The 13649-nt window shown below is 57.5% G+C and overlaps 1 protein-coding gene across 1 annotated transcript; it reads left to right on the plus strand.

Annotated features, from left to right (window-relative positions):
* The first annotated feature begins 11147 nt into the window (after window positions 1–11147).
* LOC100381738 (uncharacterized) lies at window positions 11148–12993 on the plus strand. The gene has a single exon (NM_001174543.1). It carries the CDS (start codon window positions 11571–11573, stop codon window positions 12957–12959), a length of 1389 nt encoding a protein of 462 aa, NP_001168014.1. The 5' UTR covers window positions 11148–11570; the 3' UTR covers window positions 12960–12993.
* Window positions 12994–13649: the final 656 nt, after the last annotated feature.

Here is a 13649-nt window from a genome sequence, read left to right on the forward strand (position 1 = left end):
CCTCGCCGGCACCACCTGCCGCGACCTGGTGAGCAAGCTGGGTCGCAAGACCCCCACCAGGGCGAGCGAGCTGATGGACATCGCCACCAAGTTTGCCTCTGGCCAGGAGGCGGTTGAGGCCATCTTCCGGAAGGACAAGCAGCCCCAGGGCCGCCTACCGGAAGATGTACCCAAGGCGTCAACTCAGCGCGGCACCAAGAAGAAAGGCAAGAAGAAGTCGCAAGCGAAACGCGACGCCGCCGACGCGGACCTTGTCGCCGCCGCCGAGTACAAGAACCCTCGGAAACCTCCCGGAGGTGCCAATCTCTTCGACAAGATGCTCAAAGAGTCGTGCCCCTATCATCAGGGGCCCGTCAAGCACACCCTTGAGGAGTGCGCCATGCTTCGGCGCCACTTTCACAAGGCCGGGCCACCCGCGGAGGGTGGCAGGGCTCGCGACGACGATAAGAAGGAAAATCACAAGGCAGGAGAGTTCCCCGAGGTCCACGACTGCTACATGATCTACGGTGGGCGAGTGGCGAACGCCTCAGCTCGGCACCTCAAGCAAGAGCGTCGGGAGGTCTGCTCGGTAAAGGTGGCGACACCAGTCTACCTAGACTGGTCCGACAAGCCCATCACCTTCGACCAAGACGACCACCCCGACCGCGTGCCGAGCCCGGGGAAATACCCGCTCGTTGTCGACCCCGTCATCGGCAACGTCAGGCTCACCAAGGTCCTCATGGACGGAGGCAGCAGCCTCAACATCATCTACGCCGAGACCCTCGGGCTCCTGCGGATCGATCTGTCCTCGGTCCGGGCAGGCGCTGCGCCTTTTCACGGGATCATCCCCAGGAAGCGCGTCCAACCCCTCGGACAACTCGATCTACCCGTCTGCTTCGGGACACCCTCCAACTTCCGAAGGGAGACCCTCACGTTCGAAGTGGTCGGGTTTCAAGGAACCTACCACGCAGTGCTGGGGAGGCCATGCTACGCCAAGTTCATGGCCGTCGCCAACTACACCTACCTCAAGCTCAAGATGTCGGGCCCCAACGGGGTCATCACCGTCGGCCCCACGTACCGACACGCGTACGAATGCGACGTGGAGTGCGTGGAGTACGCCGAGGCCCTCGCCGAATTCGAGGCCCTCATCGCCGACCTGGAGAGCCTCTCTAAGGAGGCGCCAGACGTGAAGCACCACGCCGGCAACTTCGAGCCAGAGGAGACGGTTAAATCCGTCCCTCTCGACCCGAGCAACGACGCCTCCAAGCAGATCCAGATCGACTCTGAGCTCGATCCCAAATAGGAAGCAGTGCTCGTCGACTTTCTCCGCGCAAACGCCGACGTCTTCGCGTGGAGTCCCTCGGACATGCCCGGCATACCGAGGGATGTCGCCGAGCACTCGCTGGATATCCGAGCTGGAGCCCGACCCGTGAAGCAGCCTCTGCGCCGATTCGACGAAGAAAAGCACAGAGCCATAGGCAAGGAGATCCACAAGCTAATGGCGGCATGGTTCGTCAAAGAGGTATTCCATCCCGAATGGCTTGCCAACCTTGTGCTTGTGAGAAAGAAAGGAGGGAAATGGCGGATGTGTGTAGACTACACTGGTCTAAACAAAGCATGTCCGAAAGTTCCCTATCCTCTGCCTCGCATCGATCAAATCATGGATTCCACTGCTGGGTGCGAAACCCTGTCTTTCCTCGATGCCTACTCAGGGTATCACCAAATCAGGATGAAAGAGTCCGACCAGCTCGCGACTTCTTTCATCACACCTTTCGGCATGTACTGCTATGTTACCATGCCGTTCGGTTTGAGGAATGCGGGTGCGACATACCAAAGGTGCATGAACCACGTGTTCGGCGAACACATTGGCCGAACGGTCGAGGCCTACGTCGATGACATCGTAGTCAAGACGAGGAAAGCCTCCGACCTCCTTTCCGACCTTGGAGCGACATTCCGATGTCTCAAGGCGAAAGGCGTAAAGCTCAATCCCGAGCAGTGTGTCTTCGGGGTCCCCCGAGGCATGCTCTTGGGGTTCATCGTCTCCGAGCGGGGCATCGAGGCCAACCTGGAGAAGATCGCGGCCATCACCAGCATGGGGCCCATCAAGGACTTGAAAGGCGTACAGAGGGTCACGGGATGCCTTGCGGCTCTGAGCCGTTTCATCTCGCGCCTCGGCGAAAGAGGCCTGCCTCTGTACCGCCTCTTAAGAAAGGTCGAGTGCTTCACTTGGACCCCTGAGGCCAAGGAAGCCCTCGGGAACCTGAAGGCGCTCCTCACGAACGCGCCCATCTTGGTGCCCCCCGCTGCCGGAGAAGCCCTCTTGATCTACGTCGCCGCTACCACTCAGGTGGTTAGCGCCACGATCGTGGTTGAGAGACGAGAAGAGGGGCATGCATTGCCCGTCCAGAGACCAGTCTACTTCATCAGTGAAGTATTGTCCGAGACCAAGATCTGCTACCCACAAATTCAGAAGCTGTTGTACGCGGTGATCCTGACGCGGCGGAAGTTGCGACACTACTTCGAGTCTCATCCGGTAACTGTGGTGTCATCCTTCCCCCTGGGGGAGATCATCCAGTGCCGAGAGGCCTCGGGTAGAATTGCAAAGTGGGCGGTGGAAATCATGGGCGAGACGATCTCGTTCGCCCCTCGGAAGGCCACCAAGTCCCAGGTCTTGGCGGACTTTGTGGCTGAATGGGTCGACACCCAGCTCCCAATAGCTCTGATCCAACCAGAACTCTGGACCATGTTTTTCGACGGGTCGCTGATGAAGACAGGAGCAGGCGCGGGCCTGCTCTTCATCTCGCCCCTCGGGAAGCACCTACGCTACGTGCTACGCCTCCATTTCCCGGCGTCCAACAATGTGGCCGAGTACGAGGCTCTGGTCAACGGGTTGCGCATCGCCATCGAGCTAGGGGTCCGACGCCTCGACGCTCGCGGTGACTCGCAGCTCGTCATCGACCAAGTCATGAAGAACTCCCACTGCCGCGACCCGAAGATGGAAGCCTACTGCGATGAGGTTCTGCGCCTCGAAGACAAGTTCTACGGGCTCGAGCTCAACCACATCGCCCGACGCTACAACGAGACTGCGGACGAGCTGGCTAAAATAGCCTCGGGGCGAACAACGGTTCCCCCGGACGTCTTCTCCCGAGACCTGCATCAACCCTCCGTCAAGACCGACGACACGCCCGAGCCCGAGAAGGCCTCGGCCCAGCCCGAGGCACCCTCGGCTCAGTCCGAGGCACCCTCGGCTCAGCCCGAGGCACCCTCGGCCCCCGAGGGTGAGGCACTGCGCGTCGAGGAGGAGTGGAGCGGGGTCACGCCTAATCGAAACTGGCAGACCCCGTACCTGCAATATCTCCACCGAGGAGAGCTACCCCTCGATCGAGCCGAAGCTCGGCGGTTGGCGCGGCGCGCCAAGTCGTTCATCTTGCTGGGAGATGGGAAGGAGCTCTACCACCGCAGCCCCTCAGGCATCCTCCAGCGATGCATTTCCATCGCCGAAGGTCAGGAGCTCTTACAAGAGATACACTCGGGGGCTTGCAGCCATCACGCAGCACCTCGAGCCCTTGTTGGAAACGCCTTTCGACAAGGCTTCTACTGGCCGACCGCGGTGGCCGACACCACTAGAATTGTCTGCACCTGCCAAGGGTGTCAATTCTATGCAAGGCAGACCCACCTGCCCGCTCAGGCTCTGCAGACCATACCCATCACCTGGCCGTTTGCTGTGTGGGGTCTGGACCTCGTCGGCCCCTTGCAGAAGGCACCCGGGGGCTACACGCACCTGTTGGTCGCCATCGACAAATTCTCCAAGTGGATCGAGGTCCGACCCCTAAACAGCATCAGGTCCGAACAGGCGGTGGCGTTCTTCACCAACATCATCCATCGCTTTGGGGTCCCGAACACCATCATCACCGACAACGGCACCCAGTTCACCGGCAGAAAGTTCCTGGACTTCTGCGAGGATCACCACATCCGGGTGGACTGGGCCGCCGTGGCTCACCCCATGACGAATGGGCAAGTAGAGCGTGCCAACGGCATGATCCTGCAAGGGCTCAAGCCGCGGATCTACGACGTCCTCAACAAGTTTGGCAAGCGATGGATGAAGGAGCTCCCTTCGGTGGTCTGGAGTCTAAGGACAACACCGAGCCGAGCCACGGGCTTCACACCGTTCTTTCTAGTATATGGGGCCGAGGCCATCTTGCCCACAGACTTAGAATACGGTTCCCCGAGGACGAGGGCCTACGCCGACCAAAGCAATCGAGCTAATCGAGAAGACTCACTGGACCAGCTGGAAGAGGCTCGGGACATGGCCTTACTGCACTCGGCGCGGTACCAGCAGTCCCTGCGACGCTACCAAGCCTGAGGGGTTCGGTCCCGAGACCTCCAGGTGGGCGACCTGTTGCTTCGGCTGCGACAAGACGCCCGAGGGCGGCACAAGCTCACGCCTCCCTGGGAAGGGCCGTTCATCGTCACCAAGGTTCTAAAGCCCGGGACGTACAAGCTGGCCAACAGTCAAGGCGAGGTCTACAGCAACGCTTGGAACATCCGACAGCTACGTCGCTTCTACCCTTAAGATGCTTTCAAGTCGTTCATACACCTCGTTCACACACAAAGTCTAGTCATCAAGGAAGGGTCAGCCTTGCCTCGGCAAAGCCCGACCCTCCCTCGGGGCTAAAAGGGGTGAACCCCCTCTGCGTCAAAATTTTCCTCGAAAAAAGATCTTTTCTGTCAGAATGTCTTTCGTGCTTTTTGACTACTTCGAAAGTGGATCCTGAAAACGACGAAGTACACGTAAGCAGCCAAGGCTGACCGAGCCGAGGGACTCCTACGCCTCCGGGATACGGATACCTTACTCATCACCTTCTGCGATAAGTAACTCACGCTCGGATAGGTGATTCCGCGGACCGAACAAGTCTTCACGCTCGAAAACTCCTCTGCCGAAACGATTTTTTGGGCCTTCTCGACTACGTCGGTGACAAAACCCTATGGACGAGTAAGAGTACACGTAAGCGGCAAGGCCGACCGAGCCGAGGGATTCCTACGCCTCCGGGATACGGATACCTCACTCATCACCTTCCGTGAAAAATAACTCTCGCTCGGACAAACAATTCTGTTACCAACAAATAAGTCCAGATACTCGAAACAAGAGGAAAAGGAACACAGCTTTACAACACGACGACAGTGTGTTTGGGCCTCGGCGGCCGTAGAAAACATACACACACTACAAGATAACCCGATCCTGCAGGCTCGGACATTGACAGTTGAAGGGAGCAGCAGCACCCTCGGCGTCAACTACACCTTCGGCAAAGTCCGGCCTAGCCTCGGACGGCGACGCGGTCGGAGGATCTCCACCCCGAAGGACGACATCAGCACCACGCCCGGACCATCGCCGGCGGGGTCTTCTTCAGGAATCCAGCTCGAGCAGACGGCTCGGTCGGACACCCTGAAGCCTCAGCCAGCTGTCTCCCGAGGACATCAGCCCGGCCCGTGGCATCGGTGACTCAACTCCGGCGTCGGTCCCGCCAGTGGACGACCCAGCCAGGCTCCGGCCGACCAAATCTTCTTTTCGAGCCAACTCTGCCTCTGTCCGTGCTGACACCGCTACCTCCGGCTTCGGCTCATCGAAGAGCGGCCGAGGGTCCCTTTAACTAGGCAAGAGAAGCCTCGGACAGCAAGGCCGACCGAGCCGAGGGACTCCTATGCCTCCGGGATACGGATACCTCACTTGTCACCTTCGCACGAGGCGACTCACGCTTGATGAAGCGGTTCAGATAGCCGACAGGCGAGTCTTAGTGCTCGAAATGAGGAAAAAACACGGCTCCGTGCCGAAAATACATACATGTTCAGGCCCCGACAGCCACAATGAACAAAACACCGGCACTCAAGGTGCCATTACAAATGGAACTCCGGTTCCACCTCCGCAGGCACGAACAACCCCACACGATTGGAGGGCCTATAGAGCAACAGAAGGCCGACGGGTGGCTCGCCGCCGCCCGCTCCAACAGCGACGACGACAACTTCTGCTCCGAGGGGCCGAACAGCAGCAGCGATGACCTCAGGGCGGATGCTGCTGCCATAAGGCCCTCACCCACGCCCTCACTCGAGAGGCAAGGACGAGCAGAAGGCCGTAGAGTTGGAGGTCAGTCCACGGGCGGCACCGACTATCTCGTCGGCGAAGAAACCTCTTCCGGCTGCCGCGGCGGAAGGTGGCACCGGAAGCGGCGCCGAAGCCACCCGGACCGGAGAGCCGGACACGCGGCAGCTGCCAGCGCCACGAACGGCGAACGGCCTTCCCCCCGATCGCTGAGGGAAGGAGCGGGCCGCTGCCCGCGCGGAGACCGACCCCAACTCGGCGCACTCCCCTCCCCAGCACTGATGATGAACATCCTTGAAGCTGAGGGAGGGGCAGAGGCCGTAGCCCGACTTGCTTCTCCCCACCCAGGAGCTGGTGGTCACCGTCTTGGGTGACCACCTGCGAGGGGGTGCGGCCGGGCTGCCTGATGAAAATCCTTGAAGCCGAACGATGGCTGAAAGGTACCAACTTCCACGAAGTTGCGTTCCTCCAACGACAAGGCGGAAGGATTGCGGGTGTTCCCCATCCGGGGGCTCGGAAGGTGGAAAGACGCGATGCATAAGGGAGCGCGAAGACATGGTCGCCTATCAAGGGGGTCACCCTCCTTTTAAAGGCAACTCTCCCCACTTGCGTCCTCAGCCATCGCGGGCTGAGTCTTCTCCAACACGCTCCAAGGTCCTCCCCCTACGACATGGGGGCTGGGTCCCACGCGTCATGCAAGCTGGCCCAAGGCAGAAGAAGCCAAACCGCCGCGCGCGGTGCATGCAACTGCCCAGCGGTTACAAGCATTCCTCCACTTTCGCCCAGACTAGCGGGTGAAAGGGCGGACAGCCATGCAGTCGGCATGCAACGCGCCAAGTGGGCGCACCCCTTCAACTCCAACGCGCCCAGCATGGAGGCCCAGGCCCACACGTCATGCAACCGGCGCGCCGGTTGCTACGTGCGAGCAACTGCACCGCCCCTCGCGCCACTACCGCGCCTCCTCGACTGTGGAACCAGTACCGCGACTCGAGGCAACCCTGCGTATGACCCAAAAGTGCCAGCCAGGTGCATTGGTCACAGGCCAGTCAGCCGCGGGAGAAGGCGCGATGGTCGATGCGGCCAAAAATGGGCCGGCAGTAATGGCGGTGGCAGGCGGGCGGAAGCAGCGGTCACGTCGTCAGCCAAGCTCACGTCCCCTCATGGGACAGCGAGAGAACCCTCTCCCACGGCGTGAAGACGGCGCGCCCGTGTTCCGTTCCTCGAACGGCTCGCGCACGCGCAACGGCTGCCCCGCGAACCACTCGCCCCGTCGCATTAACTCTGCGGCGGGACAGGCGGCACCTTTGGCAGGAGAAGCGGGCGACGCTTCGCCTTCACCATAACGACCGCGTCAAAAAAGGTGTGCCACGTCATTTTGATTTCGTATCCTTTTCCTTTTCCTCTTTCTCTCTCTTACAACAGGGACCGGGAAAGGGGATACCCTGAAAGGGATCCTTCTCCGCGAAGGAAACGTGCCCCGAGCCCCCTACTGATCAGAGGTTCGAAGGCTGGCCCCTCGGAGGGGTTCAACAGCCGCCTCAGAGCGCTCGGGCTCCGCGCCCACTACTGGTCAGAGGTTCGAAGGCCGGCCCCCCGGAAGGGTTCAACGCCCGCCTCAGGCCACTCGGGCTCCGCGCCCACTACTGATCAGGGGTTCGTAGGCTGGCCCTCGATGGGTTCACAGCCGCCTTAGACGGTAGAGCGAGGGATGACCCTGGGTACGTTTGATACATAACCAAGGCTCGGGCTACGCTCCCGAGGTACCCTAGGACATTTCCGAGACCAGCGGGAACGATCTCGTAACGGAATCCCATCAGAGGGAGGCATCGAGCCCTCGGACCCCGTCAAAAGGGGACCAGGTCCGGCAGATCACCCGCAGGTACTTTTGGAGCGCGCCTCCGGGCCTCTAGCCGACCCCTAACAAATGGGGCACGAGCGTCCACTCGGATTACCTGTTAGCAGCTCACTGGAGACACCATGTTCGGCGCCCTCCAAGGGCAACATGGCGCTTTTCCCCCCTCCTCCTTGCGGAAAGGCGACGCATGGGCATATGTAAAAATGTCGAGTCTGTCCTTGACCGTCCTCTCGCCCTGTGCGGAGGCTCGGGGGCTGCTCTCGCAAACCCAGCTCCGGCCAAACCGTTGACAGCGTCAACATACCAGCCCGAGAACTTGGGACCCGACCGTGCACCCGGGCTACGACCAGCTCGCATGAGGGAACAACCAGACCGGCCGAAGCATCGTGAAACGCATTAAGACCTCGAAGGAGTCAAACTACTCCTCCGAGGCCTCGGGGGCTACACCCGGCGGGTGCGCTCGCGCGCACCCACTGGAACAAAATGCAACCGAGAAAGGCCGGTCCCCTTGCAAAAAAGTGCAACAAAAGCCTCCAAGCGAGTATTAACACTCCCTTCGAGGCTCGGGGGCTACTGTCGGGGACCATAATTAGGGGTACCCCCAAGACTCCTAATCTCAGCTGGTAACCCCCATCAGCACAAAGCTGCAAAGGCCTGATGGGTGCGATTAAGTCAAGGCTCGGTCCACTCAAGGGACACGATCTCGCCTCGCCCGAGCCCAGCCTCGGGCAAGGGCAGCCGACCCCGGAGGATTCACGTCTCGCCCGAGGGCCCCCTCAAGCAACGGACACACCTTCGGCTCGCCCGAGGCCCAGTCTTCGCCAAGAAGCAACCTTGGCCCGATCGCCGCGCCGACCGACCGAATCGCAGGAGCATTTAATGCAAAGGTGGCCTGACACCTTTATCCTGACGCGCGCCCTTCAGTCAACAGAGCCGAAGTGACCGCAGTCACTTCGCCGCTCCTCTGACCGGCCTGACAAAAGGACAGCGCCGCCTGCGCCGCTCCGACTGCTGCACCACTCGGCAGAGTGCGGCTGACAGCAGCCAAGTCCGACCTCGAGCGCCATAGGAAGCTCCGCCTCGCCCGACCCAGGGCTCGGACTCGGGCTCAGCCCCGGAAGACAACGAACTCCGCCTCGCCCGACCCAGGGCTCAGACTCGGGCTCAGCCCCGGAAGACGACGAACTCCGCATCGCCCGACCCCAGGGCTCGGACTCGGGCTCAGCCCCAGAAGACGACGAACTCCGCTTCGCCCGACCCCAGGGCTCGGACTCGGGCTCAGCCCCGGAAGACGACGAACTCCGCTTCGCCCGACCCCAGGGCTCAGACTCGGGCTCAGCCCCGGAAGACGATGAACTCCGCATCGCCCAACCCCAGGGCTCGGACTCGGGCTCAGCCCCAGAAGACGACGAACTCCGCTTCGCCCGACCCCAGGGCTCGGACTCAGCCCTGGCCTCAGCCGTCAGTCTCTGCCTCGCCCGACCCAGGGGCTCGGACTCGACCTCGGCCTTGGAAGACAGACTCGACCTCGACCTCGGAGGAGCCTCCACCTCGCCCAACCCAGGGCTCGGACCGACCACGTCACAGGAGGCGCCATCATTACCCTATCCCAAGCTAACTCAGGCTATGGGGAACAAGACCGGCGTCCCATCTGGCTCGCCCCGGTAAACAAGTAATGATGGCGCCCCGCATGCTCTATGACGACGACGGCTCTCAGCCCCCTTACGGAAGCAAGGGGACGTCAGCAAGGGCGCGACAGCCCCGACAGCTGTCCTTCCGCCAGGCTCCAGCGCTTCTCCGACGGCCACGACACCACACGAACCGGGTGCCAAAACCTCTCCGGCTGCCACGATGGCATGTACTTAGGGCACTAGCTCTTCTCCGCTAGACACGTTAGCACACTGCTACACCTCCCATTGTACACCTAGATCCTCTCCTTACACCTATAAAAGGAAGGTCCAGGGCCCTCTTACAGAGGGTTGGCCGCGCGGGGAAGGACGGGACGGCGCTCGCGTAAGCCGCTCGCTCCCTCCCGCGTGGACGCTTGTAACCCCCTACTGCAAGCGCACCCGACCTGGGCGCGGGACAAACACGAAGGTCGTGGGTTTCCCCTTTTACGCCTTTCTCCCTCCGGCTTCTTCCCCCCTTCGCGCTCCGTCTCGCGCCGACCCATCTGGGCTGGGGCGCGCGGCGACAATTTACTCGTCGGTCCAGGGACCCCCGGGTTCGAAACGCCGACAGCAAGAGACACCAATTGTGTGGTGGTCCTTGTGGGGTCTAAGTGACCCGTTTGATTAAGGAGAAAACTCACTCGATCTAAGTGATCATTTGAGAAAGGGAAAGGGTTGAAAGAGACCCGGTCTTTGTGACCATATCAACGGGAACTAGGTTCTTTGGAACCGAACATCGGTAAAACAAATCACCATGTCATCCGCTTTATTTTCTTGGTTGATTTGTTTTCCCTCTCTCTCCCGGACTTAACTTTTATTCTAACGCTAACCCCGGTTTTTAGTTGTGTTTTAAGTTTGTAAATTTCAGTTCCCGTCTATCCACCCCCTCTAGGCGACTTTCAATATTAAGTACCTCATTTTCAGTTATCTTAATATTCTGAGGAAGATATGACGAAAGTAGTTTGGTAGAGCAAAACGAGAGTAAGAGGAGTAAAATAAGAAGCGGTATGAGTGAATCGAAGAGTAAGGGATGCCCTTCTATTTATAGGCTACATTAAGAAGATTCTTTTGTTTTTTTTAACTTTAAAATAATGTGGACTAATTAGAATGTGACTTGTGGCTATAATTGGTCAATATTAATCAATTTAAGTTGGTACAGATCAATTTTTTAATAAATCCATACACACCAAACAATCAATACCGACCGGATCGACCAATTACCAGATCTATCGATTACCGGCTCCGTGCCTCCGTGGCATCAACCGGTTTGGACTTTGGACTGTCGTTGGACCAAGCCGTACACTTCTTTTAGGTTATCTACGAAACATTGAGTTTATAGGCGAGCATGGGCATTCCAAGAATGGTCTCCCCTTCTTCCTCGCAGACGCCGCCGCCGCCCACCGCAGCTGCCGCCCACCGACTGCCCCGCCACCACCGACTCTCCGCGGTTGTTGCTGCTTCAACAAGGAGGGAAGGCTATCGGAGCAGGACTACGGCACCCGGGCGGCGCGGTGACGGCGGAGTGGGCTCCATCTGGGTAAACCCGAGCGCTCCGCCGCGCCCCGGCGTGGCCAGCCGCACTCTCCGCCGCCTCGTTGAGCTCGACAACCTCGACGCCGCGCTGCGTCTCCTCCTCGGCGGTCCCTCCTCAACGCCCGCGACATCGGACTCGGCGCCGGAGCCGCCGGCTGTCATCAGCTGCAACATCCTCATCAAAAAGCTCTGCGCCCGCCGCCGCCTCGCCGACGCGGAGCGCGTGCTTGAGGCGCTCAAGGCCTCTGGTGCTGCCGACGCCGTCTCCCATAACACCCTCGTCGCGGGTTACTGCCGCGACGGCAGCCTCGGGGACGCGGAGCGCGTGGTCGAGGCGGCTAGGGCATCTGGCACCGCGAACGTAGTTACCTACACAGCCCTCATCGACGGGTACTGCCGCTCCGGGCGCCTCGCCGATGCCCTGCGCCTCATCGCCTCCATGCCTGTGGCGCCCGACACCTACACCTACAACACCGTGTTGAAGGGCTTGTGCTGTGCTAAGCAGTGGGAGCAGGCCGAGGAACTCATGCGGGAGATGATCCGGAACAGTTGCCATCCGAATGAGGTGACCTTCGCCACACAGATCCGTGCTTTCTGCCAAAATGGGTTGCTTGACCGAGCTGTGGAGCTTCTTGAGCAAATGCCAAAGTATGGGTGCACGCCTGATGTTATCATATACAGTACGCTGGTTAATGGATTCTCAGAGCATGGGCGTGTAGATGAGGCACTCAAGCTATTGAACACCATGTTATGCAGGCCTAATACGGTTTGTTATAATGCTGCATTGAAGGGTTTATGTATTGCTGGGCGATGGGAGGAAGTTGGAGAGCTCATAGCTGAAATGGTTAGGAAAGATTGCCCGCCAAATGATGCAACATTTAGTACGCTGATCAATTCCTTATGCCAAAACAGGTTGGTTGAATATGCGGTTGAAGTTCTTGAGCAAATGCAGAAGTATGGATATATGCCTGATGTTGTCAGTTACAACACAATCATCAGCTGTTTTTCTGACCAAGCGCGTGCAGATGATGCCCTCAAGTTACTAAAGAGCATGCTATGCAAGCCTGACACGATTAGCTTCAATGCTGTGTTGAAATGTTTATGTAAAGCCAAACGATGGTATGATGCTGTGGAGCTTGTGGCTAAGATGTTAAAGAAGGATTGCCGTATAAATGAAATGACTTTTAACATACTCATCGATTCACTATGCCAAAATGGACAAGTCAAGGATGCCATTGAGGTGTTTGAGCTCATGCCAAAATATAGATGTATGCCTGATATTGTCACATACAGTAGCCTTATTAATGGCTTTTCTGAACAAGGCCTTGATGAAATGGCCTTTGATTTGTTCAGAAGCATGCCATGCAGGGCTGATATATTTAGCTACAATGCTACATTGAAGGGTTTGTGTATGGCTGCACGATGGGATGATGCTGGAGAGCTTATAGCTGATATGGTCACAGAAGATTGTCTCCCAAATGAAGTGACATTCAATATACTAATCAGTTCCTTGTGCCAAAAGGGACTGGTCAATCGTGCAATTGATGTTTATGAGCAAATGCCCAAGTATGGAATTACACCGGATATTTTCACATATAATGCTCTTATCAACGGCTATTCTGAACAAGGTCGTTTGGATGATGCCCTCAAGTTCTTGAGCACCATGCCTTGTGAGCCTGACACCATTTCCTATAATTCTATACTGAAGGGTTTGTGTAGGGCTGAGCGCTGGAAAGATGCAGAGAAACTTGTCACTGAGATGCTTAGAAAGAATTGCACTCCAAATGAAGTAACATTCAAGTATGCTAATCAATTATTTATTAAATAAGAGTAGTTGAATGAATAACTAAATTCCTGGAGCTAATGCCAAAGTTTGGATGGCTACGTTCTGAAATGTATGCTGTCTTCATTGATGGCTTTTTGTGGCAGAGGCCAACGATCTTCTGAGCTAAGAAGCAGCATAATTGTGCAAGCCTAGCATAGTTTTCTATTATGTTGCATTAATGACATTTAGATATGAACAACAGGAGAATTTAAAAACTTCTAGCTGACAGATGCAATGCGAGCATCCCAGGAGTTCACATTTGTTATTTAGAGGAATTCATGCTCCAAAATGAAGTACTAATTGCTATAATTGGAAGAGGCAGTTCAATCTTCGACAATGTTTGTTGTCAAATGGCTGGAAAAGGTTTATAGATAGTGTCTGGCTGAAGGATTGTCAAAGGTACATAGCATTACTGAGCAAATGTCAAGAAACAAAGAAGCATATCATAAGATCATGTGTGATGATGCCATTAAGGTAGTGTTTGGATGGATGGATGAGGAAGGATGAAGAGAGATAAGGTGGGATCATTCTAACTTGACCCATGTTTGGTTTGGAGGTCCAGAGTCAGGGTCAAAGAATATTCTTCAAAAATAGTGGATGGGGCCATCCCTCAAAAAATAAGGGACGAGGTCAACCCAGGATTGATCCCGTCCCATCCCTCGTTGACACCGAACCAAACACATAATGAGCACC

Source organism: Zea mays, chromosome 5 (genome assembly GCF_902167145.1).
Source record: "Zea mays cultivar B73 chromosome 5, Zm-B73-REFERENCE-NAM-5.0, whole genome shotgun sequence".
NCBI lineage: Eukaryota > Viridiplantae > Streptophyta > Magnoliopsida > Poales > Poaceae > Zea > Zea mays.

Excerpts from the sequence above, each read along its gene's own strand:
- LOC100381738 (NM_001174543.1), top strand. The coding sequence starts at position 11,571 with ATGCCTGTGGCGCCCGACACCTACACCTACAACACCGTGTTGAAGGGC.